This window comes from Callorhinchus milii, unplaced genomic scaffold (assembly GCF_018977255.1).
Source record: "Callorhinchus milii isolate IMCB2004 unplaced genomic scaffold, IMCB_Cmil_1.0 Scaffold25, whole genome shotgun sequence".
NCBI classification, from domain to species: Eukaryota; Metazoa; Chordata; class Chondrichthyes; order Chimaeriformes; family Callorhinchidae; genus Callorhinchus; species Callorhinchus milii.
The window spans coordinates 5792818-5819688 of record NW_024704766.1 but is presented as its reverse complement, the minus strand read 5'-3'; the positions used below and the strand labels follow the sequence as shown (position 1 = coordinate 5819688).

The 26871-nt window shown below is 47.9% G+C and overlaps 1 protein-coding gene across 2 annotated transcripts; it reads right to left on the bottom strand.

The window, feature by feature from the left end:
* Nucleotides 1-227: 227 nt before the first annotated feature.
* ttc12 (tetratricopeptide repeat domain 12) lies at nt 228-22815 on the bottom strand. Of its 2 annotated transcripts, none has more exons than XM_042343908.1 (21): nt 22725-22815; nt 21132-21317; nt 20226-20246; nt 15459-15536; nt 14144-14265; nt 13542-13601; nt 12560-12631; nt 11813-11873; nt 10780-10968; nt 9299-9368; nt 8565-8653; nt 6999-7167; nt 6270-6362; nt 5963-6026; nt 4372-4506; nt 3652-3756; nt 3357-3425; nt 3095-3196; nt 2052-2151; nt 1278-1503; nt 228-304 (listed from the first exon to the last, which is right to left on the bottom strand). In XM_042343908.1, the coding sequence occupies exons 1-21, from the start codon at nt 22786-22788 to the stop codon at nt 235-237; spliced, it is 2145 nt and encodes a 714-aa protein (XP_042199842.1). In that variant the 5' UTR covers nt 22789-22815; the 3' UTR covers nt 228-234. The 2 variants fall into 2 exon arrangements, with proteins under 2 accessions (XP_042199842.1, XP_042199843.1); XM_042343909.1 differs by having other exon boundaries at nt 20226-20250; nt 21151-21317.
* Between the last annotated feature and the right edge of the window lie 4056 nt (nt 22816-26871).

Below are 26871 nucleotides of genomic sequence, written 5' to 3'. Positions count from 1 at the left end.
AGCTGGACAAGCAGCGGGAAAGCTTGCCAGACTCTTGCCAAACTGCAGATTTATTACCTCAGCTGCGAAGGATGTTTTACTCACAGCCTAAGCTGTGTGTGTGTGTGTATATACTCAGGTCTCTCCCTTGTCCAATTAATCACGGTTGAAAGAAGGTCCATCTTCACGTAACAACATAGAGAGTCACAGTTGGTAACGTCAACCCCACCCTCCCACCCACCCTCCGACCTCGCCTCACTTGATGTACTTCATGCAGGAGCTCAGTATTGCCAATCCATTTAACTCTCGGAGTTGAGCCATGTGCCTGAGAGCAATGAAAAGACTGTGAGCAACCAAACCGGCCACAGGAAGGCGACACACAGACCGCCTTAAACGCAGCCACAACAGCCAACCGCAAATCACATTTCTGTCGCGCTTTTCAGGTCGGGCTTCCTGACACAGCGCGATCTCCTTTTTTTTTCACACACGCGCCAGAAAATATCTTAAAACCGTAGAAATTGACAGCGCGGAAAGTGATTGCCTTGGGCTTGGAATGAGACAGTCTAAGCTCATGCTCCAGTGCAGCGCTGGGGTGGGGTGGGGGGTGTGGATGGGGTGGGGGGCTGTTGCAACAACAAAAACAACAACTTGCATTTATACAGCGCCCTTCGCGCCGGGTAGCGTTTAACGGTGACGGAATCTGACCCCCGAGAGCACGATCAAAGCGGAAGGTCTTTAGACGGGATTTGAAAGCGGGGAGGGAGGGGGCAAGGCGTGGGGACTGAGGGAGAGAGAGAGCGCGCTGGGGTTTCGGGGCGTAGCGGCTGAAGGCACGGCCACCGATGTAGGCGGACGAGACGTTAACCCGAGGTCCCGTCTGCGGCGCTATTCAACAAAGAGAAGGGGTGGGGGGGGGATCTTCTCTTTCTCTCTCTCTCTCTCTCTGTGCTCCGGCCGACAATTCCCCCCAAAATAAAACCGGTCGCTGACGCCACGGCTGTTTGCGGGGGATGCCCTTTTTTTTTTTGCAGGAGGTGGCGAGTCGAGAAGCCTGGCGGGGCTGCGCAGGATTTGAATTCACCGGGAAGGGCCGCGACTGCGGGTTTCGGAGGCGAATGAGCAGGCCGACCGGCGCAAGAGGCGCAGAGCGCGGGAACGGACAACCTCGGCCCTGCCCTGGCGCCGGCTCAGCCCATTTTCGACACCACGTGAAGCAGTGCCTTACAACAACAGCACATTACACTTGTACACTGCGCCCTTCGCCTGCGAACGACATCCCGGGGCGCTGGGAATCTTACCTGGGATCCGCGGTACAGAGTTTTCCCAGAGCGATGGCTGAGTTCTGCTGCAGGGCCGACTCCCGGGCATCGCCCCCCGCCAGCGTGAGCAGGATCCTGACAATGTCCGAGGCCAGCAGAGCCGTGGCAGCCCCTGGCTCCCCCAGGCAGTGTCCCAGGCATAGGGCGGCGTTACCGACCACCATCTCGTCCTCCGACGTCAGAAGCTTTGTCAACGCGCTCAGCTCTGCGATTAAGACAGACGTAGGGGAGAGGGGGAGGGAGAGGGGGATTGGGAGGGGGAGAGGGGAACATTTAAATAAACAAATAGATTCCTTGCGTTGGATAAAGCCCCTTATCACCCCGTCGAGACCTCTCCGAGCGTTTCACAGGGTTCCCAGGCGAAGTGACTCTATTCTGTGGGCGAAACGGAGCAGCCAATTGCACACAGCGGCGTCGCCCACAAACAGTCGTGGAGTCGGGGGCCAATTTGGTCTGGATTCCCTAGGTTTGATCCCGAGCCTTCCTCGATCTGGAGGACGTCTCGCAGCAGAGAGAGTGGTCGCAGTGTGTTTTGTGGGCATTATTTACGACGGGGTGGGTGGGGGATGGGGGAGGTGTGGCAGCGTATCGGAGTGTTTAACCGTGGGTAGAGCCTGACTCCGAGCCTTGGGAAGGTTTTCAGGCGTGACCTGAAATTGGGGAAGGAGGGAGGGGGGGGGGTCAGACGGAGAGATTGACGGGACGCAAGCCACGATCGAGGTGGGATCATTGAACCCGTCAGACGATACGCACTTTTGTCGCACTTTACGGTTTCGGCTCGGGCCTGCTGGCTTCCCCTGGTACAAGCCGCAAGGGTCTTTATCGCGTAGCGTGTTGTCTGCTGCCCTCCCACCTGGAAAACAAAACATACAGCAAGCGCGGCAGTCAGCCAGGTCACCGTGCGGCAGTAAGATGCTTTACAATCTATTCGGTGAAGTGCTCTGAGACGTCTCAACGACATGGTAAGGCGCTGTATCAAATGCAAGGATTATTATTAATAAAGTTCTGGGGCTCGCTATTTGAACACAACTCCTTTCCACTCCAAGGGTCAAGAAAACTTTGTCCAGAATCCTAACTCAATCAACCCGCAACCACGGGCCATGAAATATTAATAAGTGGTGCATCGAGATGTCAGGGACTGAGGGGAATCATTAATGAAGGTTTGAAAAGCTTAAGCTTTCTTCACCAGGAAGAAAGGAGGTGATTATAAGCAGCGAGGATGAAAGAGACCTTTCAACCTATGAAGGGCGACGGGAGGGTAAATGGTAGCGGATTAATTCCAAGGGTGTTGTCGAGCAGTAACGTTAAGAAAAATTGAAAGAGAATTAAATGGAGGCTAGAAAAAAAACGAGTCTCGACACCGAGGCTGTTGGAAATGCTGAATTCTCTGTATTATTGATGATGGCAATAATAATCCTTGCATTTGAGATGGAGCCACGTCACATTGTTGAGACAAAGCGCTTCACAGAATGTGCTGTAAAGTGAACTGACTGTGTATTTGTCGCTGACTTTGCGGAGGGATCGAGGGAGAGTGTTCCAGAGTTTCGGGGCAATAGTGGCTTTCGCGTGACCACCGGTAATAAGAAGACGAAGAAAGGAAGGCACAGGAGGCCGGAGTCAGTCGAGCGGAGGTAGTGGGTTGGGGATTAACAGGTGGGAGAGGCAGGGATGAATAGTCCACTTGACGGGGCGAACATTCTGCTTCTGTTCTCCAGTATACAATGCTTCCACATTTTGATATAAAAACCCCACCTATAACACAGCACACAACATAGTCAGGTAGCCGGGGCTCTTACCTTCATAAACTTGACCATTTTCTTCACTATCCCGGCTTCCACAGCCTTCTCCACAGCTTCGTCAGACTGGGGCAGTACATGACTGAGGAGACCAGTGGCTCTCTGAACAACAGGAGGTCCATTAAAGTCACAATTAATACTAATGATAGTAATAATAATCCTTGCGTTTGATACAACGCCTTATCATGTTGTTGAGACGTCTCAAAGCGCTTCACTGGATATGGGTGCGATGGTACTGGTCAGGCAGGAAAGCGGTACTTACAGTGAGGATGCCTCCCTCTGTACTGTCCAGCAGTGAGACACACCTCTCAGTGATGGCCACAGCTTTGCCCTGGAACAAGAGCAAACCCTCCGCAGTCACATCTCATGACCCACATGTAACATTTTGTTCATAATAGCGATCCTTGCAATCGATACAGCGCCTCGTCACGTTGAACCCAGGTCTCTCGCTTGCGAGGCAAGTGCTCTAACCACTGAGCTACAGGGCTCCACAGTGTTTTCACTGTGTTATCACCGAGTCGGTCTGTATTATTACTGAATCTCAAACCTCCTCCTACCTGTAACGCAGAGCACTGCTCTAAGGACAGATTGACCATCAGGCCTAGGAGTGTGTATAAGATCTCGCTGTACTCCTTCACGCTGATAGAAGACATGGAGTCATCCTATGGGAACAGAGAGACATTAAACGCTTAACTTCCACCACAATTAAGTAGGTGAAAGAAGTCACTCCGTGGAGAATTCTTCTCAAAATCTGTCACCGTGAACTTCTGCTGAATGAACATGAAATGGTTGCAGCGAGCTAGTTAATTAACAAGGGACGGGCTTCCTTATTATTAATAATAATAATTCTTGCATTTGATTCAGTGCCTTATCACGTCGGTGAGATTTCTCAAAGCGCTTCACAGAATACTTTGTAAACCGGAGTGACTGTATTTTGTGGTCAAAGCATGCCAGACAATTGCGCACGGCAGCGTCCCACAAACAGCCGCGGTTTGAATGAACCGAATTATTATTATTAATAATTTTAATTTTGGAGGGTTTATCAGCCCCGGAAAGCGATCCGCCAATCAACTAACAAGCGGGTGCCTACGTACCGCTAGGTAAGCAGAGGCGTGTGTGCAGAGTAAGGAAACTTGCCTACGGTTGAATGAAAATAAAAGTAATGGTTGCGGCAAGCCAGTTAATTAACAAGGGCGGACTTCCTTATTTGATAACAGAGTCTGTTAAAATAATATATTGCTGGTAACGGGAACTGACAATTTTTCCAGGAAACATACCACGGCAACCAAGCACGCTTCCCAACACCCCTCGCTTGCTGCGAGCTGTTTCCTAATGCCCTTGTCAGCCACCAGACTTCCTAGGAATGAGATACACTGCGGCATTACCCGCTTGTTGGCCATCTTCACATTTTTCTGCAATAAAACACCAGGAAAATGGGCATTAACACGAAATACACCAAGGGGTGAGGACTGACTCAAAGCTGTGCTGCGTCCTGCTTTACCAAACAAATCGACCTTTCCTCTCCGTCCACTCGGCCTGCTCCACATGTCCCGCTCTGCCCGCTCCACCATCGTCAGTCGGGCCTTCAAACTCTCTGCCCCCTTGGAAATCCATCCCACAGTCCCCTCCGCCTCGCTCCCTCCTCCCTCGCCTCCTTCAAGACCCCTCTCAAGACCTTCCTCTTTGACCGCGCCTTCGATCACCCTCCTAACCCCCCACCTCCCTGCCCTCCACCCTTCCTGATCCCAACCCCCAGCTCAGATCCAAAACTCTGACTGCCCTGCACCTCGGGTTGTCCTCCTGACATGAAAGGAACTGCGTAAATGTAATTTGTTGCTGTCTTCGTCGTTGTATGTACCACTCCCTGCAAACATCATCTCACAGAATTCACCTGCACCAGAGGTGGTTCCCAACAGTGCGTTTCAGAAAATAAGCATTGATTTGAAGTGTATCCAACACACTACCCCCCAAACCCATTTATATGCAAATTCGACACACACGCACACACACACAGATACACACAGACTCACAGACACACACACACAGGCTCACAGACACACACAGATACACACAAATACACACAGACACACACACAGACTCACAGACACACACACACACAACACACATACAGACACATAGCCACAGATAAACACACACACACCCAAACACACACAGAAACACACACATAGACACACACACACAGACACACATTCACATACAGACAGACACACAGACAAGACACATAAACACACCTTATTTCTATGCACGTTTTTAATGTATCGGCTTCCCGCTGTGCGTTCATTTGTCCGTACACAGTTTGCTTTGTCTCGAGGCCCTGTGAGGGTCACACTGTGTGGGGGGAATGTTCCACTTGAATGGAAAAACGCCCTCTGGCTCCGTTCATGGGGAGTACGGAAGTTTGTGGGATTGAGTCTGAACTTTGAAGCCGGCGATCCCGCAGTTCTTAACAAGAACTTACAGCAACAGTGGCTTTAACATTAAGACTGTACTTAAGCAATGGCCTTAATGCATTGATTGATCACTAAATTAATTAATCAATTAATTCTAGACCCAATAATAATATACTAATAATTATTATTAATAATAATCCTTGCTTTTGATATAGCGAGTTAACAGGTCGTTGAGACATCTCAAAGCGCTTCACAAAATATACTCTATATACAAAATACAACACAAAGCATTGACTGTGTGTTGTGCGGGCGAAACACGGCAGCCAATTGCGCACAGCAGCGTTCCCGCAAACAGCCGTGGGATTGAGGAGTTAACGGAGAATTAACAAAGCCAGGAGGGCGGAAATTTTCTCAGAGACAGAGAGTAATAAAAGCCACTTATTGACAAATCTCTTACCAGCAAAGTTTCAAAAGGTGGCAGGACTCGGAGAACACAATCTTTCTGAAAATGGGATTTATACCTGTGGAAAGAGGGAGGGGGTGGGGTGGGGGGGAGAGAGACGTCTCAATCAGTACTGACGCAAACAGGGGGCGCTGTGTAAAGGCAAAATTGTTGCTGCTGTTGACTAGTTACGCCAGGATCGAGTTATAAAGGAGTTCACCGGGTTTTTGTTACGTTTGCAGAAAATTGGGAGGATTTGGTTCGGTGAGGAAGACGACGGGATCAGAGATGGTACGTCACGAAAGGGAAGAGGATACATTACTTCTCCTCTTGGGCGAGGTCGGTGAGGATTCCCGCGGCTCGATCGGCTGTCGCGTCACTGCCGGTCACAAACCCCACCAGGAGCTGCAACATCCTGCGCAAAGAACGGCACGTTAATACGTTTCAGTGAGGAGACGCGGAGAGTTGAAAGCGGGAATGTTACGATGTACAGAAAGGACCGGTGGAGTTTCCGTAGCGCAGTGGTTAGAGCGCTCGCCTCGCAAGGGAGAGGACCCGGGTTCGATTCCCGCCCGGGCGGGGCGAAACCTTAGGCAAGTTTCCTTACTCCACACGCCTCGGTTTACCCAACAGTAAGTAGGGACCCGGTCGTTAGTCAAACTGGCTGATCGCTTTTCCGTGGACAATCATCCCTCCTCCCAAAAATGTGGTCACTCAATCCACGGCTGTTTGTGGGGACGCTGTTGCATGCAGTTGGCTGCCGCGATTCGCCCACAAAACACACAGTCACTACACTTTACAGTATATATTCTGTGATGCGCTGTGAGACGTCTAAATGACGTGGCAACCCGTTGTATCAATGCAAGAGTTATTATTATTATTATTCAGCACAGTTGGTCCGTGCTGTTTGCGAGCGAGCGCGTCTGTGTTATTTTCTCCATCCTATTTTTCAGCCCTTGTTGAAAGCGCTCGTGCCAAGCGCTCGAAGACTCCACCCTGCGTGACGGGCGCTATTTAAACGAGAGAGAGAGAGAGAGAGAGACACACTCACCTGGTTAAATCCACATTGCCCACTAACGCGTTTCTGCCGTGTTGGGATTGTGAGTAAAGGGACAACAGTTCCACACACTCCCTGAGGATTCCACTCTGCTCACACGAGAGCAAATCCATTACCAGCTGGCTGACACCAGGAGAGGACATCAGGACTCGCTGGTTTTCCTCTGGACAGAATTAAGACAACAGGGTAACTTCTATGGACTTTGTAAAATGGCAGCAACAAACAAATGTCAGTAAAAAATAACTTCAGGTGGGTTTCTTTTCTTAAATTTAGCAAGTTTGTTTTAATCCCCCACTCATTTATTCAGCTGTTGGTCCTACAGCAGTTTTGCCTGAAAAATACACAGTCACTCCACGTTACAGTGAATCCTGTGAAGCACTTTAAGACGTATCAAACACGTGATAAGGCGCCATGTCAAATGCCAGGAATATGATTTTTATTTTTATTAAAACACAGTCTTGTATTTGACATAACCCACAATGTTCACTTTGCAGTATATTCTGTGAAGCACTTTCACCTCAATGACGTAATAAGGCACTATATCAAATGCAAGGATTATTATTATTATTTAACAGGTAGAACTCAAGCTGTGTTAATCACCAGAACTCATTGATAAGATATCCAAATTCCAACCCGACCTGCCAACTCTCAGCTCCACTCCCTCCCTCACCCTCTGAAGCTATGCACTGTTCAATTCACTGCTGGCAATCAGAGGCTTGATGCAATGTGTGGGTGAAACAATCAAACAAAAATAAAAAGCCATCTATATTGTTCTTTCAGTAATTACTACAATCCTCATAAGAACCACTGATGTGTGTTTACCCTAAGGCCTCATTGATACGTCTACACAGCAGTTATCCTGTGCAGCTTTGAATAACTAACTACACGTTAACTTAACGGGGGCAATTCTGCACCTGTCAAAACCCGACAACTTAATTTATGACAGAAATACAAAGGCCGAGTTTTTAATTCAATAATCCGTGCCGTTTAATGAATTGCTGCCAATTTGAAAGAATAAATTAGCTCTAATGTTTCATGAGCAGTTTATAAATAAAAACCGTCGCTTAAAATCGTCAGGTTAATGTAATTAGAAACCTACATCCAGGCCTGGACCTATGATTTGTTATATATATATTAAGCTGAATAGATTCCTGTAGCCTGCAGCTCGGTGATTAGAGCACTCGCCTCGCAAATGAGATTCGATTCCCGGGCGGAACAGGTCAGGGCGAAACCTTAGGCAAGTTTCCTTACTCCACACGCCTCTGTTTACCGGGCAGTAAGTAGGAACCCGGTTGTTAGTCGATTGGCAGATCGCTTTGCGTGGGCAATAATTTCTCCCCCCAGAAAATTTGGTCACTCAATCCACGACTGTTTGTGGGGACGCTGCTGCGCGCAATTGGCTGCCGCGTTTCGTCCATAAAATTCACACCGTCAATTCACATTACAACATATCCTGTGAAGCGCTTTGAGCCGTCTCAACGACCTGATCAGGCGCTATAACAAACGCGAGGATTATTATAGATTTGTTATAAAGCACTCCGAATGGATAAGATATTTTACCGTTTCCCCGACAGACTGCTTGCCACAGCAGGAGGACAGAAACACACAGCGCCTCCTCGTGTGGCTGCTTGATGGGGCTGTTGAGGCTCCTGTTTGAAACATGCGTGACAGGAAGATACATGTTACACGCTCGATTGGAGGTCCTTTCTACACGCTGGCATTTCGGAGTCTCGGTATACCCCAAAGGTGGAAAAATGTCAATGTTACTCAACGATGTTCAAACCCACAAAACTGTATTTTTTCCAAAGAAAAACACACACAATCTCCCCACACGATCTTCTGAAAGAACCTTGGAACTGATGGAACAGGAGATGGCAAGGCTGTGCGGTTTTAGCTGGTTAGACTCCAGCCGTTACCGCCAACGCACACTCTGGGCTCCCCTCCCCAGGCCTTGGCTCTCGCCAACCTGAGCCTAGTACTTTCCGGAATTAGGTAACAGGATACATCCCTCCAGGGAGAGAGAGAGAGCGCATTCCATTCCAACAATCTATCTCCGGGATTGCCATGTGTAGGTGGGAGGCGGGGAATTCTCAGCTCGGTTTAGAGACTCTTAAGCAACGGTGATGGATTTCCACACGTGTCAGACACCCGGTAGAGAAAAAAAAGGGCAATAGAGAGAGCTGGAAGATTGGGAAGCAGAGGGAAAAACACAGTCATTCTCTTTCCCAAACCTCGGCTGATCCCAGTATTACACCGCATGGTGTTGTCGCAGATATCAGCTCGTGTTCACTTACCCTCGTATAATCTCGTTGTCGTTCACAACGCCAAAGCCACCGTTTGTTCTGAATAGCGTCTGTTCGGTGCCTGTAACGACAAACAGACACAAGAGGAATTAATAATAATAATAATAATTCTTGCATTTGATGTAGCGAGACGTCTCATCGCGCTTCACCGCATACACTGTAAAGTGGATCGACTGCGTATTTTATGGGCGAAACGCGGCAGCCAGTTTGTACACTAGCAATGTCACACAAACAGTGGTGGATTGAGTGAGTGCATTATTAATGTTTATATTTTAAGGGATTATTCAATCCCTTCAAATGGTGACAATTGGTCTTAATGGTGACATTCCAGGTATCACCTTTTAAGCCCTTGGCACCCGGCGTTATGCAGCAATGTCTGTTCCAAACCAAACAGCTTCCAAACCGAGTTTTCAACCGGCGTTGAATATAGCGCCTTATTGTGTCTTTGAGACATCTCAAAGCGCTTCACAGCATATACTGGAAAGTGTAGTGATTGTATCTTTTGTGGACGAATTGCTCACAGCAGCTTCCCACAAACAGCCGTGGATTGAGTGACCACATTATTATTATTATTATCAATAATTTGGTCACTCAATCCAAGGAAGAGGAGATAAAAAGCTGAGTGCAGTGCCTGAACCCCACGATATCAACAGGAACTTCTTACCAGAGAGATTAACGTCCAACTTTGGGAAACAGCAGAGATTCCACTGAATCCGCGTATGTCTACCAGCGACTGACTGATATTGCAAACCATTATAAACCCTACAGCAAAAGCGTAATAAACTCGGATGATGTATTATTCATCTGCGCGAGAGAAACAATAATCGGAGATGTTCTGAAAGAAGCCAAACAATACAATGCCACAACAACCTCAGCACAGAACTGTCCTCTGAAAGTAATTACCCAGTGTATTATTGTAGCTGCTGTGAATCTTCCAAGACAATGAATTAAAATGCAAAGGGTTGCTAGACTTCCAATTATGGCCGCACAATACAATGAAAGCAGGTATAATCTCACTGACATTCTCGTAAAGTTATTACGACCATCTTAATGGCCACGCAGAAATCTACAGCTGAGAGGTAGACACCTGCAGGGCATATTTAGATTTTTCTTCCCCTTTACACAACAACAACAACAAATTATATTTACACAGCGCCTTTCACGTCAGGACAACATTTGGTTTGCACCCGAGCTGGGGGTTGCAGTCAAGAGGGGTGCGGGGCAGGGTGGGAGGATGACCGAAAGTCGGTGAAAGAGGAAGGTTTTGAGATGGGCCTTGAGGGAGGCGAGGGAGGAGGCGAGGTGGAGGGGCTCCGGGATGGAGTTCCAGAGGTTGGGGCAGAAATGCTGAAGGCACGACCGCCGATGGTGGGGCGGGCAGGGAAGGGGAATGTAGAACAGGCCAGTTCCTACCGAGCACAGGGAGAAAATGACTATTATTAGCCGTGAGCGTGGTGACTTCTCCCACTTACAGTCGGTCATCAGCTCAGTCAGGAGGTTTAAGCCGCCGAGATAGAAGAAAGCCGGCCGGTGAACTCGTCCTAGTTTCTTGAGCACTTCGCAGACTGTCGTGGAATTCACGTTGCCCCGTTCAAACTCCTCCTGCGCCTCCTTCTCCTGCTGCTCCTTCCTCTCCGCCAGCTCAAGTTTACTCGCGTATTCTAAACGTTAAGCACACATCCCGTCAGTGGCTGAACGCAAGAGACATATGTTATAGCCACCCAGCAGTACATGGAGTCCTGAGGAGTAGTAGTTCCTGTGCAGTAAGCAGGAACCTGGGGGTAAATCAATTGAGCGATCGCTTTCTGGGGATAATAAACCCTCCCCAAAAAAATTGTTTACTCAATCCACGACTGTTTGTGGGACGCTGCTGTGTGCAATCGTATTTCCTCACAAAATACACGGTCAAAATACACGGTATATTCTGTGACGACTTTCTTAACACTGCGATAAGGCACTATATCGAATGCATTAATGTAATAATACAAAATAAAATAAAACTGGAGTCCCGTAGAGCTCTCATCTCACAAGCGAGAGGACACAGATTCGATTCCCAAGCGCTCTGGGACGCTACTCTTGAGAGGTGCTATACAAATGCAAGTTGTTGTCGATAATAAGTGATGTCAGGCGCTGAACATATAACCAGCAAAATACTGAGGTCCAACAAGCTACGAGGTTTGAAACTGTACTTTCCCCAACAACAACAACCAACAAAAATTCCGTTTACACAGCGACTTACACGTCGGAAGGACGTCCCAAGGGGCTGGACAATTTAAGGGTTTGCAGCCGAGCTGGGGGTTGGAATCAAGTGGGGTGGAGGGTATGGAAGGTGGTGGTAGGTGGGGTGGCCTGAAACACGACCAAAATCTTCAGATGGGTGTTAAGGGCGAGGGCGAGGGAGAGGGAAGCCTCTCCAAAGAAAAAAGGAGCAATAAACTCATCATCACATGGAGCAAAGTGCTCACGCCTATAATTCTCCTTGAATGTGCTGAACCTGTCATGTACCTTTAACCAGTTTCTCCTGCTTTGGATCGATTGTCAATATCTTCTGGTAGCATTCTCGCGCCTGGTGGGAAGACACAATAACAACACAACAACCACTACAACAACAACAACAACGACTTCAACAAATGGCATTTACGCATTGCCTTTCAAGTCAGGAGGTCGTCCCAAGGAGTTGGACAGTCAATTGGTTGTACCCGAGCTGGGGGTTGGGATCAGGAGGGGTGCAGGGAGGGCGGGAGGATGACTGAAGGCAACGGTCAAAGAAGAAGGTCTTCCATTCCACGTTTCCAAGGCAAGCAAAATTCACTGAACTGTCGGAAAACCCTTCTGACCACCAACGCTAGTTAAAATGATATAAAATGTCAGGTAATTTTGTGCTGTGAATTGAAGTTCACTTGGAACAGAGTTGAAAGTCCTCAATCTCACACCTCGTGAGTGCCAATGTAACTCAGTGCCTATTATCGACTTATTTTACACTTCCTAGTGTCTAGTTGAAATACTTTGCCCAAATTGTATCCCCTTGGATTTTACTTCCCTCTTTAAAACGTTCTAGGGGAAGGCTTGTTGCTTTTTATGATCAAATATTATAATAATTATCACATTTTTAAATATTGAGGCTAAATTTGAAGCCGCTGCTTAAAACTACAAGTCACGTTATTGCATTAACAATTTAAGAACAACTGGATTTGTTCTGCTCTTAAACAACAGGGAGTTAAGTTTATAACTACATTACTGAAACCACCTTACCTCTTTGTAGTTCTTTAGCCCTAAGTTGGCCTTTCCCATGTGGACGTACGCCTTTATGCTGTTCTCATTACACTGGACACACGGGAAAAGAGAGAGCAATTAGAGCCACCAATCGACTAACAACTGGGTTCTTACCCGTGTAAATGAAATGTGGTCGTCTTTGATACGCCAGTGGATCTGATCGATATCCCTAAGATGTGACAATGACTTTTGTTATCGACTTTGGTGTTCAGGTTCTTAGTCATTTAATGTGCCTTGCCTATTTTAAAGAAAACAACTGCTTTGGTTAAGATTACGCTCAATGGAATGTTTAAATAGTGCTGATTTTCTAGTATTTTAGGATGTCAGTGTGGCTCAGTTGGAATTGCTCCTCCCTCACTTCTGGGTTAGAAGGTTGAGCTCAAAGCCCAATATTGAGTCTTGAGATTAATAGTCTAGACTGACAGTCCAGTGAAATGTCTAGTGAGTGCTGAAATACCAGAGGTGCGTCCATCGACTTTTGGGATAGAGAAAAGATCTCTTTTTTGTGCCTTTTTAGAATTCCTTGGGATATTTGTGGAGTCCTGTAGCTCAGTGGTTAGACCACTCGCCTCTCAAGCGAGAGGCCTGGGTTTGATTCCCGGCAGGGTGAAACCTTGGGCAAATTTCCTTACTCCACATATGTAATAATAATCCCTCAAGAAAAAAAAATTGGTCACTTCAACCCACGGCTGTTTGTGGGACGCTGCTGTGCGTAATTGACCGAGGAAGGTCTTCAGTTGTGATCTAAAAGAGGGCAAGGAGGGGGGCAAGGCAGAGGGATTGGGGGAGACAGTTCCAAAGCTTTGAGGCGTTAGTGGGATGAGGGATGTGCGGAAGACTGGAGCCAGCCGAGCGGAGGCAGCGGGTAGCGGAGTGGGGAGAGAGAGCGGGTCGAAGAGATAGGGAGATGTCAGGGCGTGAAGCACACGGGTATTGTGTTCCTAATGTGAACAGATCTCACCTTCAAAGCCCAGTCGCAGTCAGTGATCGCCTCCTGATATTTCTCCAGCTTGATGTAAGCCTGGAAACAAAACACACACATATTCTGCACAAGAACATCCATCTATCTGAACATGTGGTACAATAACTCTGAATTAAATATAATCATTTAACAACAGGGAGAGAGTGGCTCTCCCTTGCCTGGAAGAATGGCTGAATTTAATTTGGAATTATTGTAACAAATATTAAGATAGACTGACGTTTATATAATAGGATCATACAAATTACAGAACAAGATGGAGACTATTCGGCCCTTTGAGTCTCTTAAAGCGTTTTCCTCACATTAACCTTCAGATTAATAAAAACTTAAATAAGTTTTATCACAGCAATAATGCGCCTAAATACTTTCCAGAGAGAGAGAGAGAGAGAGAGGCAGAGAGAGAGAGAGATTCTCAGCTTGGTTTGGATACTCTTAAGTACGGTGATTCCCCCTGGAAAAGCGATCGACTAACAATCGGATTCCTACTTACTCCGAGGTAAACAGAGGCGTGTGTGCGGAGGAAGGAAACTTATGTCCCCCCTCGTTACTGATTCACGAACCAAACAGGTCCTGGTGGTGCTCACTTGTGCTCGGTTTGTATAAAGGGCCTCAAAGTCTCGCAGCTTATCCAGTCCTTCAGAGTAGTGACGAACAGCAACCTCATAATCACCTTGTCCGAATGCCATGTTCCCTTTCTCTTTCAGGGCTAGCGATGAACCGTGTTGAAATCAGAAAGTCAAACAACCCAAAATTATTATAATAATAATAATCCTTGCAATTGACATAGCGCCTTATCACGCCGTTGAGGTGTTGCCAAGTGCTTCACAGCAGCAGCGACAATAACAACATTACATCTATAGAGCGCCTTTCACGTTGTGAAGGGAAGAGTTGGGAAGGCCGATGAGGAGGGAGTTCGCATAATCGAGCCTTGATGTGACGAATGGAGGAGGACAAGGAGGCTGAGGGAGCCCTGGTCACACATGGTCAGGATGTCGTTTGCGAACTTGACCAGAGCAGCACGGAAACCCGATTGGAGAGGTTCATGGAGGGAGTGGGAGGAGAGGAAAGAGTGAAGTTGGGAGGCAACGGCTCTCTCAAGGACCTTAGACAGGAAAGGGAGGTTTGAGATGGGCTGGTAGCTGGATAGCTGTGATGGGTCAAGGGAAGATTTCTTCAAGGTTGGGGTGATGGATGTTTTGAGGGGGTAAGAAACAGTGCAGATGACAGGGAGAGGTTGATGATGTCAGCAAGTAGTGGGGCAAGCAGGTGGAGCTGGGATTTAAGGAGTGGGGTGGGGATGGGGTCCAGGGAGCAGGTGGTGGGGTGTATGGAGGATATGGTGGTGAAGGCAGAGGAGAGGGTGACAGGTTCAAAGGAGGAGTGTGGAAGGAGGGATGGGTAATTGTCAGAGTGTGGGGTGGGGGGTAGGGAGGGGGTGGAAGTTGGGGGGGGCAGTGGCAGCTGAGCGGAAAACAAAACTATATCTCTCTTTCAGCGTGACAGCATCCCCTGCCTATATAAATTGGATTTCAAGCACCTGTGGTTTTCTCTGTTCAAATCAAACTAAGCCATATGCTCTGCCAGGGTAGGATTCAGTAAAGGGAAAAGGGCAAACCATGATTTGTAAATCATCTACGCCTCAGGCTATTCATTATTCACTGCGTTATTCATTTCATTATTCAGTTTAAATTAAGCTAAAGGGAGAGGGGGCGGGGGGTGCTGAAACACACTGTCTTAAGTAGAAACCTGGCTCAGTATCAAAGCGATCTAGTTGCTGAGACGTAGGTGAAGAAACCATGTAAATTTAGATTTTTTTTACTGTTATGTCTTTCATGACTCAAGCTCAATCTTGACAATATTCCTTTTTCTACAGGAATTACAGGGACCTTGTTCACGTACCTCCAGCCAGCTTTTTATTTTTCTTTCTGATTTTTGCTCTCTCCTCCGCATCTGTCGCAAGTGATCTGAGGAAACTGTCTGCAGACGGAGCACGGTATAATTATTATAATAATAATCCTGGCGTTTGTTACAGCGCCTTGTTACGTCGTCAAGACGGCTCAAAGCGCTTCGCAGAATGTATTGTAAAGTGGATTGACTGTGTATTTTGTGGGCGAAACGCGGCAGCCAATTGCGCACAGCAGCGTCCCACAAACAGTCATGTAAATCGCAGAGCTAATTCCCAGTGAATGCAGTGAAAGCAATGTATTCAAACCAATTTATTCAATATTTCAATATCTGGAAGCTGTGAAATTCAAACTGCGGTCTGGGATGCGAAAATGAAATCATATTTTTCTAATCCCCACTGCATTAAAATGATTGAAAAAAGGATTTCTTCAGAATTAGATTTCACAATCCCCCTAATGCCATCATATTGCTCATTTGTTTTTAATGTTCAAATTGCCTTTGGCCAGAAATTTACATCTCTTCTGTTTATTGCTTGAAATAATCTATTTTTAAGAGCAAAAGGCAGCAGTTTAACAGCAAGAGAATCCGTTTCACAATTAAATAGATGACGTGTAGGGGTTTCGCCCTCCGCAAGATTTAATTGTCACGTCTGGGCCAGGCATTCATTTTAACTCACAATTAATTAGTGACTCAAAGCCCCATTGCTAAACTTCTGCAGTATATCACAGTTGTCGCTTATCCAATCTCGCAAGGTATTTAAATACCTCAACGACTCGCAGACATTGGTGCAGAAATCATACCAAAGTAATAATAATCCTTGCATTTGATATAGCGCCTTATCACGTCGTTGAGACGTATCAGTGCGCTTCACAGATTAGATTGTAAAGTGTAGTGACTGTGTATTTTGTGGGTGAAGGCCAATTGCGCACAGCAGCTGTGCCACAAACAGTCGTGGGTTGAGCGACCGATTTTTACTTATTTTTTGGAGAGAGTGATTATAATTCCAGACAATCGACTAACAAACGGGATCCTACTTACTGCTGTGTAAACAGGCGCGTGTGGAGTAAGGAAACCAGCCCAACAACAACAAACAACAAGATTACATGTGTATAGCGCCTTTCACGTTGGGAGGACGTCCCAAGGCGCTGGACAGAGTACAGCATTTCAGACCCGAGCTGGGGTTGGGGGGGAAGGGAAGGGAGGGGAAGGGAGGGGGGGGGTGCAATGGCATAGTCGAAGAGGAAGGGCTTGAGGTGGGACTTGAAGGAGGCTAAGGAGGGGGCGAGGCGGAGTGACTGGGGGATGGAATTCCAGAGGTTGGGGCAGAGTGGCCCACTGTTAATACCAGACTATATAGAGGTGCCCACTGTTAATAATAATAATAATCCTTGCATTTGATATAGCGCTTTTCACGTCGGGAGGACGTCCCAAAGCGCTTCACAGAACACACTGTAAAGTGAATTGACTGTATATTTGTGGGCGAACGCGGCAGCCAATAGCGCACAGCAATGTCGCACAAACAGTCGTGGATTGAAAATGACCAATTTATTATTGTTTTTGGTTTTGGAGGGATTATTATTAGGCTCTGTGTGGAGTAAGGAAACTTGCCCAAGGTTTGGCCCTCTGCCTGGAATTGAACTCAGGTCTCTCACTTGCAAAGCGAGTGCTCTAACCACTGAGCTACAGGACTCCACATAATATCAGAATATACAGAGGTAGGTGCCCACTGTTAATATCAGACTTTTCTAGAGGTGCCCACTGTTAATACCAGACTTTTCTAGAGGTGCCCACTGTTAATACCAGACTTTTCTAGAGGTGCCCACTGTTAATACAAGACTTTTCTAGAGGTGCCCACTGTTAATACCAGACTATATAGAGGTTCTCACAGTTAATACCAGACCATATAGAAATGTCACTGTTAATACCAGACTATATAGATGTGCCCACTGTTAATAACAGACTATACGGAGGTGCCCACTGTTAATACCAGACTATATAGATGTGCCCACTGTTAATAACAGACTATACGGAGGTGATCACTGTTAATACCAGACTATATAGAGGTGCCCACTGTTAATACCAGACTATATAGAGGTGCTCACTGTTAATATTAGACTATATAGAGGTGCCCACTGTTAATATCAGACTATATAGAAGTGCTCACTGTTAATATCAGACTATATAGAAGTGCTCACTGTTAATAACAGACTATATAGAGGTGCCCACTGTTAATACCAGACTTTTCTAGAGGTGCCCACTGTTAATACCAGACTATGTAGAGGTGATCACTGTTAATAACAGACTATATAGATGTGCCCACTGTTAATAACAGACTATATGGAGGTGATCACTGTTAATACCAGACTATATGGAGGTGATCACTGTTAATACCAGACTATGTAGAGGTGATCACTGTTAATACCAGACTATGTAGAGGTGCTCACTGTTAATATCAGTCTATATAGAGGTGCCCACTGTTAATACCAGACTATATAGAGGTGCCCACTGTTAATACCAGACTATATAGAGGTGCTCACTGTTAATATTAGACTATATAGAGGTGCCCACTGTTAATACCAGACTTTTCTAGAGGTGCCCACTGTTAATACCAGACTATATAGAGGTGATCACTATTAATACCAGACTATATAGAGGTTCTCACAGTTAATACCAGACCATATAGAAATGTCACTGTTAACACCAGACTATATGGAGGTGCCCACTGTTAATAACAGACTATATAGAGGTGATCACTGTTAATACCAGACTATGTAGAGGTGCCAAATGTTAATACCAGACTATATAGAGGTGTCACTGTTAATATCAGACTATATAGAGATGTCACTGTTAATATCAGACTATATAGAAAAAAGCATGGAGTTTCTCTCCCCTGGTGTCCCTGCCGACAATCTCCCAGATAAAATCTCTCTTTCACTTCATGTTTATTTGTAGGGATGTGGTTGTTTAAATCGAATCGAACTTCTGGGTTTCCCCCACAAAACTCACAATCATTGCACTTTGCAGCAAATTCTGTGCTGCGTTTCAACTGGGAGTCCTGCAGCATATTTTAGAGAGCTCGCCTCGCAAGCGAGAGGACACAGTTCAGTTCTCGGGTGGGACAAAACATTAGCAAGGTTTTCTTACTCCGCACACCTCTGTTTACTCACCAATAAGCAGGAACCCAATTGTTAGTCGATTGGCGGACCACTTTCCGGGGGTAATAATTCCTTAAACAAAATTGGTCACTCGATCCACGACTGTTTGTGCGACGCTGTTGTGTGCATTTGGCTGCCGCGTGTCACCCACAAAATACACAGTCGATCCACTTTGCAATATATTCTGTGAAGAGCTTTGAGACGTCTCGAAGACGTGATAAAGCAATATTGCTATATTCTAAGGATTACTATTGCTATTACTTACATGGGGTCTGGGAGCAGGAACTCTGGCTGATTTTTCCCTCGCTTACAACAACAACAACAACAAGATTCCATTTATAGAGCGCCTTTCACGTCAGGAGGACGTCCCGAGGCGCTGCACAGTTGGGTCATGACCCGAGGAGGGGGGAAATGGTCAGGGTAAGGGGAGGGAAGAGAGGGAGCGAGGAGGGGGGAAATGGTCAGGGTGAGGGGAGGGAAGGGAGGGAGCGAGGAGGGGGAACCCTGGGATTTGCCTAAAACTCCTCACTGGTGGCACTTTTCTCCCACTGACACAGGATTTGTTGGAAGCTTTGCAAGAGAAAGATCGCCTCCTCTCCAGACTTCAGGACCAGCTACCAGACAACATGAGGCTGAAACTGACCATGAAATCACAGATTTTACGCAACTCTTTATAAATCAGCCCATCTCAATTCAATGTGGAATCCTGTGGCATGGTGGTTAGAGCGCTCTTCTCACAAGTGAGAGGACCTGGGTTCGATTCCCTGGTGGGGCAAAACCTCAAGCAAGTTTCCTTACTCCAAACACCCGCCTCTGTTCATCTGGCAGTAATAAGTGGTCAGTCGATTTAGGGATCACTTTCCGGGGATAATAATTCCTTTAAAAAAAATTGGTGGCTCAATCTACGACTGTTTGTAGGGACGCTGCTGTGTTTCACCCACAAAATACACAGTCAAATTCACTTTACAGTTTATTTTGTGAAGCGCTTTGAGACGTCTCAGCGACGTGATGAGGAGCTTTATCAGATGCAAAGATTATTCGAAGCGCTGAGGATGATACCCTGCGTGAGGGGGCACTGTGTAAGTTGCTGTTGTTGGAATTTCTCCCCGATGGTGTCAAATTCCCTTTGGTTTCAGATCGCTCGTTGGGGGCCGTGTGAGGTCTGAGGCGAGGAGGAGGTGAGATGTGCCAAGTTGATGTGTTCAACTTAAAGATCGGGACCAAAGAGAGAGACAATCAAATGGAGTCAGGTCATGCCAAAATCCTTGAACGTCCATTTTAGGATCGACCATTGGCCTCCCAGCTACCTTACCTCACTGCCATTGAGGGAATGCTCTATACTCTCTGTTGATCCGGGTAATCACGAGATAATAATCCTTGCATTTGATATAGCGCCTTATCACGTCTTCCAAGGTTTCGCCCCGCCCGGGCTTCGAACCCGGGCCCTCTCGCTTGCGAGGCGAGCGCTCTAACCACTACCCCATGGCATCCCGAAAGGCCTAACTTTTAACACTTATCCTTTGCGAAGTTTTCCAAAAATGCAACGCCAGTTCGTTTTTAACTTTAGTTAATAGTTAAAGCAAGTTAAAGAGTTCAATTCTCATACCTTGGCTCGTCTCGCCCGCGCCTTCCTGCAAGAAAAACATAATTTTTATTAAAGAGTCAATTGTTATTGTTATTATTATGTGAAGGGCAGCCGATACAGAAATTATACGGCATCAAGTAATTGCAGAGGCATAAGGTAATGCACCATGTTATTGATGCCGCCACTCTCCTCTGATTCCCGACTGATTTCAAATCAACTCTGATGATCCGAGCTCGCTGATGTACCAATTTATTCAAACTTAATATTCTAGTTTGTCTACCAGTGCAGAATCGTTGAACCATAGAAAGGATTCAGCACGGAAAAAAAACCATTTGGTACATCAGTTTGTGCAGGAGCTCTCTGCTCTCTCCCATTCCCTGCTCTCGCTCTCTCGCCCCATTGTGTCTGTGCTGGGGCTCGCTCCCCCACTGGAGCTCTCAGCTCTAACCCCATTCCCTGCTCTCTCTCTCTCTCTCTCTCTCTCTCCCCATCGTGTCTGTGCTGGGGCTCGCTCCCCCACTGGAGCTCTCAGCTCTAACCCCATTCCCTGCTCTGTCTCTCTCTCTCTCTCCCCATCGTGTCTGTGCTGGGGCTCGCTCCCCCACTGGAGCTCTCAGCTCTAACCCCATTCCCTGCTCTCTCTCTCTCTCTCTCTCCCCATCGTGTCTGTGCTGGGGCTCGCTCCCCCTCTGGAGCTCTCTACTCTAACCCCATTCCCTGCTCTCTCTCTCTCCCCATCGTGTCTGTGCTGGGGCTCGCTCCCCCTCTGGAGCTCTCTACTCTAACCCCATTCCCTGCTCTCGCTCTCTCTCCCCATCGTGTCTGTGCTGGGGCTCACTCCCCTCCCCCTCTGGAGCTCTCAGCTCTAACCCCATTCCCTGCTCTCTCTCTCTCTCTCTCTCTCTCTCCCCCATTCTTAAATGTAACTTTCCTGTTGAAGACCTACGGTTTGGTGGGTGGAACTGGAGGGGTTGGAGTTAATGAGTGTGTGGTTGACGATGGTTCTGCATCCTTCCACTTGCTCGGGTCCTCGAGCGATTCTCTCGTCAGCTTTCTGAGTGGCGTTCTCGCGCACTGAAGCATCATCCGAATTCATTCCCTCAACCAGACTCACTGAGCAGAGACAAAGAGAGAGACAGAGAGAGAGACAGAGAGAGAGACAGAGAGAGAGAGAGAGAGAGACAGAGAGAGAGGGAATAAAAATACAGGCCTTTAAAAGAGACTTCATGACCCTTAATAATAATATTAATAATCCTTGCATTTGATGTACAGCGCCTTATCACTTCTTCGAGACGTCTCAAAGCGCTTCACAGAGTATACTGTAAAGCGAATTGACTGTATATTTGTGGGCGAAACGATGGCATCGTATAGGAAATATTTCTGAAAATAGACAACCAGAAATTTTGAAACAGGAGGGGGCCATTCAGCCCACCAAGCCTGCTTTGCCAGTTGACAAGGTCATGTCCTCCAATTTCCCTGCTTTTCCTCTATGTCTCTCAGTTCCTCTGCTCCCCAGGTGATGAGACGTTAATAATAATAATAATAATAATAATAATATTCCTTGCATATTTTCGACGTCCCAAAGCGCTTCACAGAACACACTGTAAAGTGAATTGACTGTATATTTGTGGGCGAACGCGGCAGCCAATTGCGCACAGCAATGTCCCACAAACAGTCGTGGGTTGAAAATGACCAATTTATTATTGCATTGTTTTTTTTTGGAGGGATTATTATTAGGCTCTGTGTGAGGGGGGGGGGGGGGGGGTAAGGAAACCTGCCCGAGGTTTCGCCCTCTGACGGGGATTGAACTCAGGTCTCTCACTCGCAGGGCTGTGGGCAATTGGCTTTGAGACGTCGAGAAGACGTGAAAAGCGCTATATCAAATGCAACGATTATTATCATTATTATATTACGCTGTTGAGGCGTCTCAAAGCGCTTCACAGAATATACTGTAAAGTGTAGTGACTGTGTGTTCTGTGGGCAGTTTACGACACACCAAGACACACAGGCCCTCTGCGCGCAATTGGCTGCCGCGTTTCACCCGCGAAACACACAGTCACTTTTGACTTTACAGTGTACCCTGTGAAGCGCTTTGAGACGTCCCGAAGACGGTTGCAGCGACGACCCATTTGCAGGCGCCCCCCCCACAGCCCCCCCCAGGCCCCCCCCCCAGCCCCCCCAGCCCTAGCACCCAGCTCCCCCCCAGCCCCCCCCAGGTCCCCCCCAAGCCCCCCCCAGCCCCCAGCTCCCAGACCCTCCCCCTCAGCCCCCCCTCCAGCCCCCACCCCAGACCCCCCCCCGCCCCCAGCTCCCACCCCCAGTCCCCCCCAGGCCCCAGGCCTCCCCTCAGCCCCCCACCCCAGCCCCCCCCCCCCCAGGTCCCCCCCAGGCCCTCCCCTCAGCCCCTCCCCAGGTCCCCCCCCCCCCCAGACTCCCCCACAGACCCTCCCCTCAGCCCCTCCCCAGGTCCCCCCCCCCCCCCAGACTCCCCCACAGACCCCACAGCCCCTCAGCACTCACTGATTTCATCCACTTCGCTCAGGAAGTGCTCCATCTCCGGGTCCAGACGCCGCGTCCCCTCCATCGCTCTCTCTCTCTCTCTCCTTCTCTCCCACTTTCACTTTCTCTTTCTCTGAAGCCGATCATCTGCTGCTCCGCCTGTGATTGGTCGCCTCGTTGCTATGGGGACGAGGGACGCGGTTGCTATGGGTTACGGACACTCCTCCCCATCGCTTTAACTGAAAGCATTTAAATCACAAAGAAATCCCTCTCTCCCCCTCCACTCTCCCCTTCCTCCTCCCCCCCCTCCCCCCCCCCCCCCCTCCCTCTCCCCCCTCCCCCTCTCCCCCCCCCCCCCCCCCCCCCCCCCCCCCCCTCCCCCCCTCCTCCTCTCCTCCCCTCTCCCCCCCCCTCCCTCTCTCCTCCCCCTCCCTCCCCCCCCCCCCCCCCCCCCCCCCCCCCCCCCCCCCCCCCCCCCCCCCTCCTCCCCTCTCCCCCCTCCTCTCCTCCTCTCCCCTCCCCTCCTCCCTCTCCCCCTCCTCCCCTCTCCCCCTCCCTCCCCCCCCTCTCCCCCTCCCCCCTCCCCCTCCCCCCTCCCCCTCTCCTCCCTCTCCCCTCCTCTCTCCCCCTCCCCCTCCTCCCTCTCCCCTCCCCCCCCTCCTCTCCCCCCCCCCTCTCCCCCCCCCCCCCCCCCCCTCCTCCTCCCCCTCCCCCTTTCCACCCTCCCCCCTCCCTCTCCTCTATAATAATAATATTAATAATAATCCTCGCATTTGATATAGCGCTTTTCACGTCGTGAGGACGTCCCAAAGCGCTTCACAGAACACACTGTAAAGTGAGTTGACTGTATATTTGTGGGTGAACGCGGCAGCCAATTGCGCACAGCAATGTCCCACAAACAGTCGTAGATTGAAAATGACCAATTTATTATTGTTTTTGGTGTTTGGAGGGATTATTATTAGGCTCTGTGTGGAGTAAGGAAACTTGCCCGAGGTTTCGCCCTCTGCCTGGAATTGAACCCAGGTCTCTCGCTTGCAAAGCGAGTGCTCTAACCACTGAGCTACAGGACTCCACAAGGTCTCTCCCCCTCTCCCCCCATCGCCCCTCCCCTCTCCCCCACTCCTGCCCCACACATCACATCATAATAATAATCCCTGTGTTTGACACAGCGCCTCATCACGTTGCGTCGCAACGACAACAACAACAACAACAACAACAACAAGCATTGCCCGTCACGCAGGATAATGTCCCGAAGCACTTCACGAAATATACTGTAACGTGTAGTGACTGTGGTGTTTAGGGATTGAATATAATATATAAGAGTGCATCCCGTGAAGCGCTTTGAGACGTCTCACCGGGTTGATAAGGCGCTGTATCATAATGCAAGGATTATTATTATTATTATTATTATGACCCCCCCCACCCCACCCCCCGCAGAAAGCGATCGGCCAATCGACTAGTAACCGGGTTCCCACACACTGCGAGGTAAACAGAGGGGGTTGTGTGCGGAGAAAGGAAACTTGCCTAAGGTGTTGCCCTCCCGGGAACCGAACCCAAGTCCTCTCGCTTGTGAGGTGCTCTTTATATTACTGTCGCAACTCCTACAATCAATTTTCCGGCGTTAGAAATTACTACTGTTGGGAAACACAGGTTTCAAATGTACTTCATATTTAGAGTGTTAGACGTCAGTCAGTCTGACTCAGTCACTGAGAGTCACCGCTCTCGACTCGGGAACAGTTGTGGGTTCGAGACACCCCCCCCCCCCCCCCCCGAGAATTGAGCTCAGTGCTCACGCTGACATTTCATTGCAGTGCAATATTAAAACTGTGATGGTTTTTACAGTACATTTCTTGCTGTAGTAAGTGCGAGCGGCTAAGTGGTAGTTACAAGGAAGCCGGGAGGAGAGGGAAGTTGGAGCATTCATTCCTTCACGTTGATGTCTGACAAATGAGCGATGTCCATCTTTATTATTTCCAGCTGCATTGATGCAAGACCTCAGCTAATCGCTGTCAATTTGCCCAAACTTCAGTCTCGAGCCAAAGTCTGAGCGCAGTTATTTTACGGAGCAGGCCAGAGCCTATCGAGCGTTAGCAGTGAGGTCGGTTTGGAGCTCGCAGTAAAATGTAAATGGAGTTAGCAGAGTTACTGTACACGGCAGCAGAAAAATAATATCAAATTTTTCTGTCCCATTAATAAGTTCGTGGCCAGTTAGAAAGAAAGCTGAAACGTATTCAGTCTCATTGCATAAAATCATTCATTTTTGATTGAGACGTTCTCCGCATTATTATTTTATCACTGTATTCACACAGCGCTTTGATTCCCATCGAATTTGAAAAATTAAAACTGCCTAATAAATAGTTTATTAGTCGGGTTCGTCGTGAAGGTCTCTCTTTATTCTCTTGTGGAGTCCTGTAGCTTAGCGGTGAGAGCACTCGCTTCAACCAGTGGGGTTCAATTCCCAGGCGGTGCGAAGCGTTAGGCAAGTTTCCTCACTGCACACGCCTCCATTTACCCAGCGGTAAGTAGGAGCTCGGTTGTTTAGTCGATTGGTGGACTACTTTCCGGACTAATAAAAAAATTTAAATAATAAATAATAATAATTTGGTCTGTTTGGGGGACACTGCTGTGCGGAATTGGCTGCAATTGCTTTCCAAATTCAAGGCAATTCTGAAACACATTTTCTCTTCAAGCGCTCAAAGCAGCAAATTTAATGAAATCGCAAAGCTTAAGTGTTTTGGGAAATGAATCACATCATTGGGATCAGTAACGCTGTGATAATAATTTTGATAAAGAAAAACTTGATTAAAATCTTGCCCGCACTGGGATAAGGATAAATTGTGATTTATTTTCCCACGGATCGAAAGGAGAGTTTCAAATATACATAGAAGCTCCTTCAGTCCATCCCGTCTCAAAGTGCTTCACGTGATATACTGTAAAGTGGAGTGAACGTGTATTTTGTGGGTGAAACAGCCAATTACGCACAGCAGCGTCCCGCAAACAAACGTGGATTGAGTGACTATTGTTTTTGATGGATTATTACTCACGCAAAGCGATCCGTCTATTGACTAACAACTGGATTCCTACTTATTGCTGGGTAAACAGAAAGGAAACCTGCCTAAGATTTCGCCCTCGCCCGGGAATCGAAGCCAGGACCTCTCGCTTGCGAGGCGAGTGCTCTAACCAATACACTAAAGAAACATAACAACGTTTGCATAACCCAGGAGGGAGCGGGTGAGCCAGGTGAGATGAAGGGGGCAGACGGAATCAGCCCACAGGCTCGCGGTTGGATCATTGCTGGTCTGTAACTCAACTCCCAATCGTCTTTCTTATAAAACTAAGAAGATTTTTTGTTTGCTTCTCTCCCAGCGGGAGCATTGCTTCCAAATTCAGTAGATTTTTTTCGCTTAATAAGATTTCAAACAGCGAAGTCTTGAAATCTTTTATTAGAGAATAAGATAGCTGGAAGAAAATCACTCCCACTGAGAGCTAAACAAAGCTCCTTCGTGCAGATGGGATTTCCTCGGCCCAGAAGCCGCCGAGAGAACACAAATTGTCGTGTTTCGAAGGGCGTCGGGAATGAACAGTGAGAAAAGTTATTCCGTTTTGACTTTGTGTAATAACTCAAAAAGCAGAGACTGTTGAGGATCCTAATAAAAAATACAACGTTTAGTGGAGAGAGAGAGAGAGAGAGAGAGACAGAGACAAAAAAGAACACTGGGAGCTGATCAGTAATCCACATAAACTCTTCCCATCGTCTTATCTGAGAGGCTGTGGAACACGAGGCTGTGGCTGGTTGATAAGTATCTCTTGATCGTTTGGCGGCAGCTCAGTAGCCAGGAGCCATCGGTCAGTTTCCAAGTCTTATTTAGTGGACAGACAGATGGCCGGACAGACGGACGGACAGCACGCTGGGTTTGCAGGCTCGAGTGCTCGTTCTCCTTCGAGTTTCGCCCACAAAACACACAGTCACTATAATTTACAGCATAATCTGTGACGTCTCGGAGACTTTTGAGCTTTGAGACGGCGCGAAGGCGTGATAACGCTGCATCAAATGCAAGGGTTATTAGCACCTTTGGCCTCGCATCACGTTTGCTTTCCAGATTTTTCACTGAACGTTAAAACAACAACTTGCATTTACATTCGCGGGGCAGCGTCCCGGGGCGCTTAA

Coding starts and splice junctions, on each gene's coding strand:
- ttc12 (XM_042343908.1), bottom strand. CDS start 22,788: ATGGAGGGGACGCGGCGTCTGGACCCGGAGATGGAGCACTTCCTGAGC. Junction 14,266..15,458: donor AAATAAAAAGCTGGCTGGAG/GTACGTGAACAA, acceptor GTTCATCGCTAG/CCCTGAAAGAGAAAGGGAAC. Junction 6,363..6,998: donor GGCAATGTGGATTTAACCAG/GTGAGTGTGTCT, acceptor TTCTTTGCGCAG/GATGTTGCAGCTCCTGGTGG.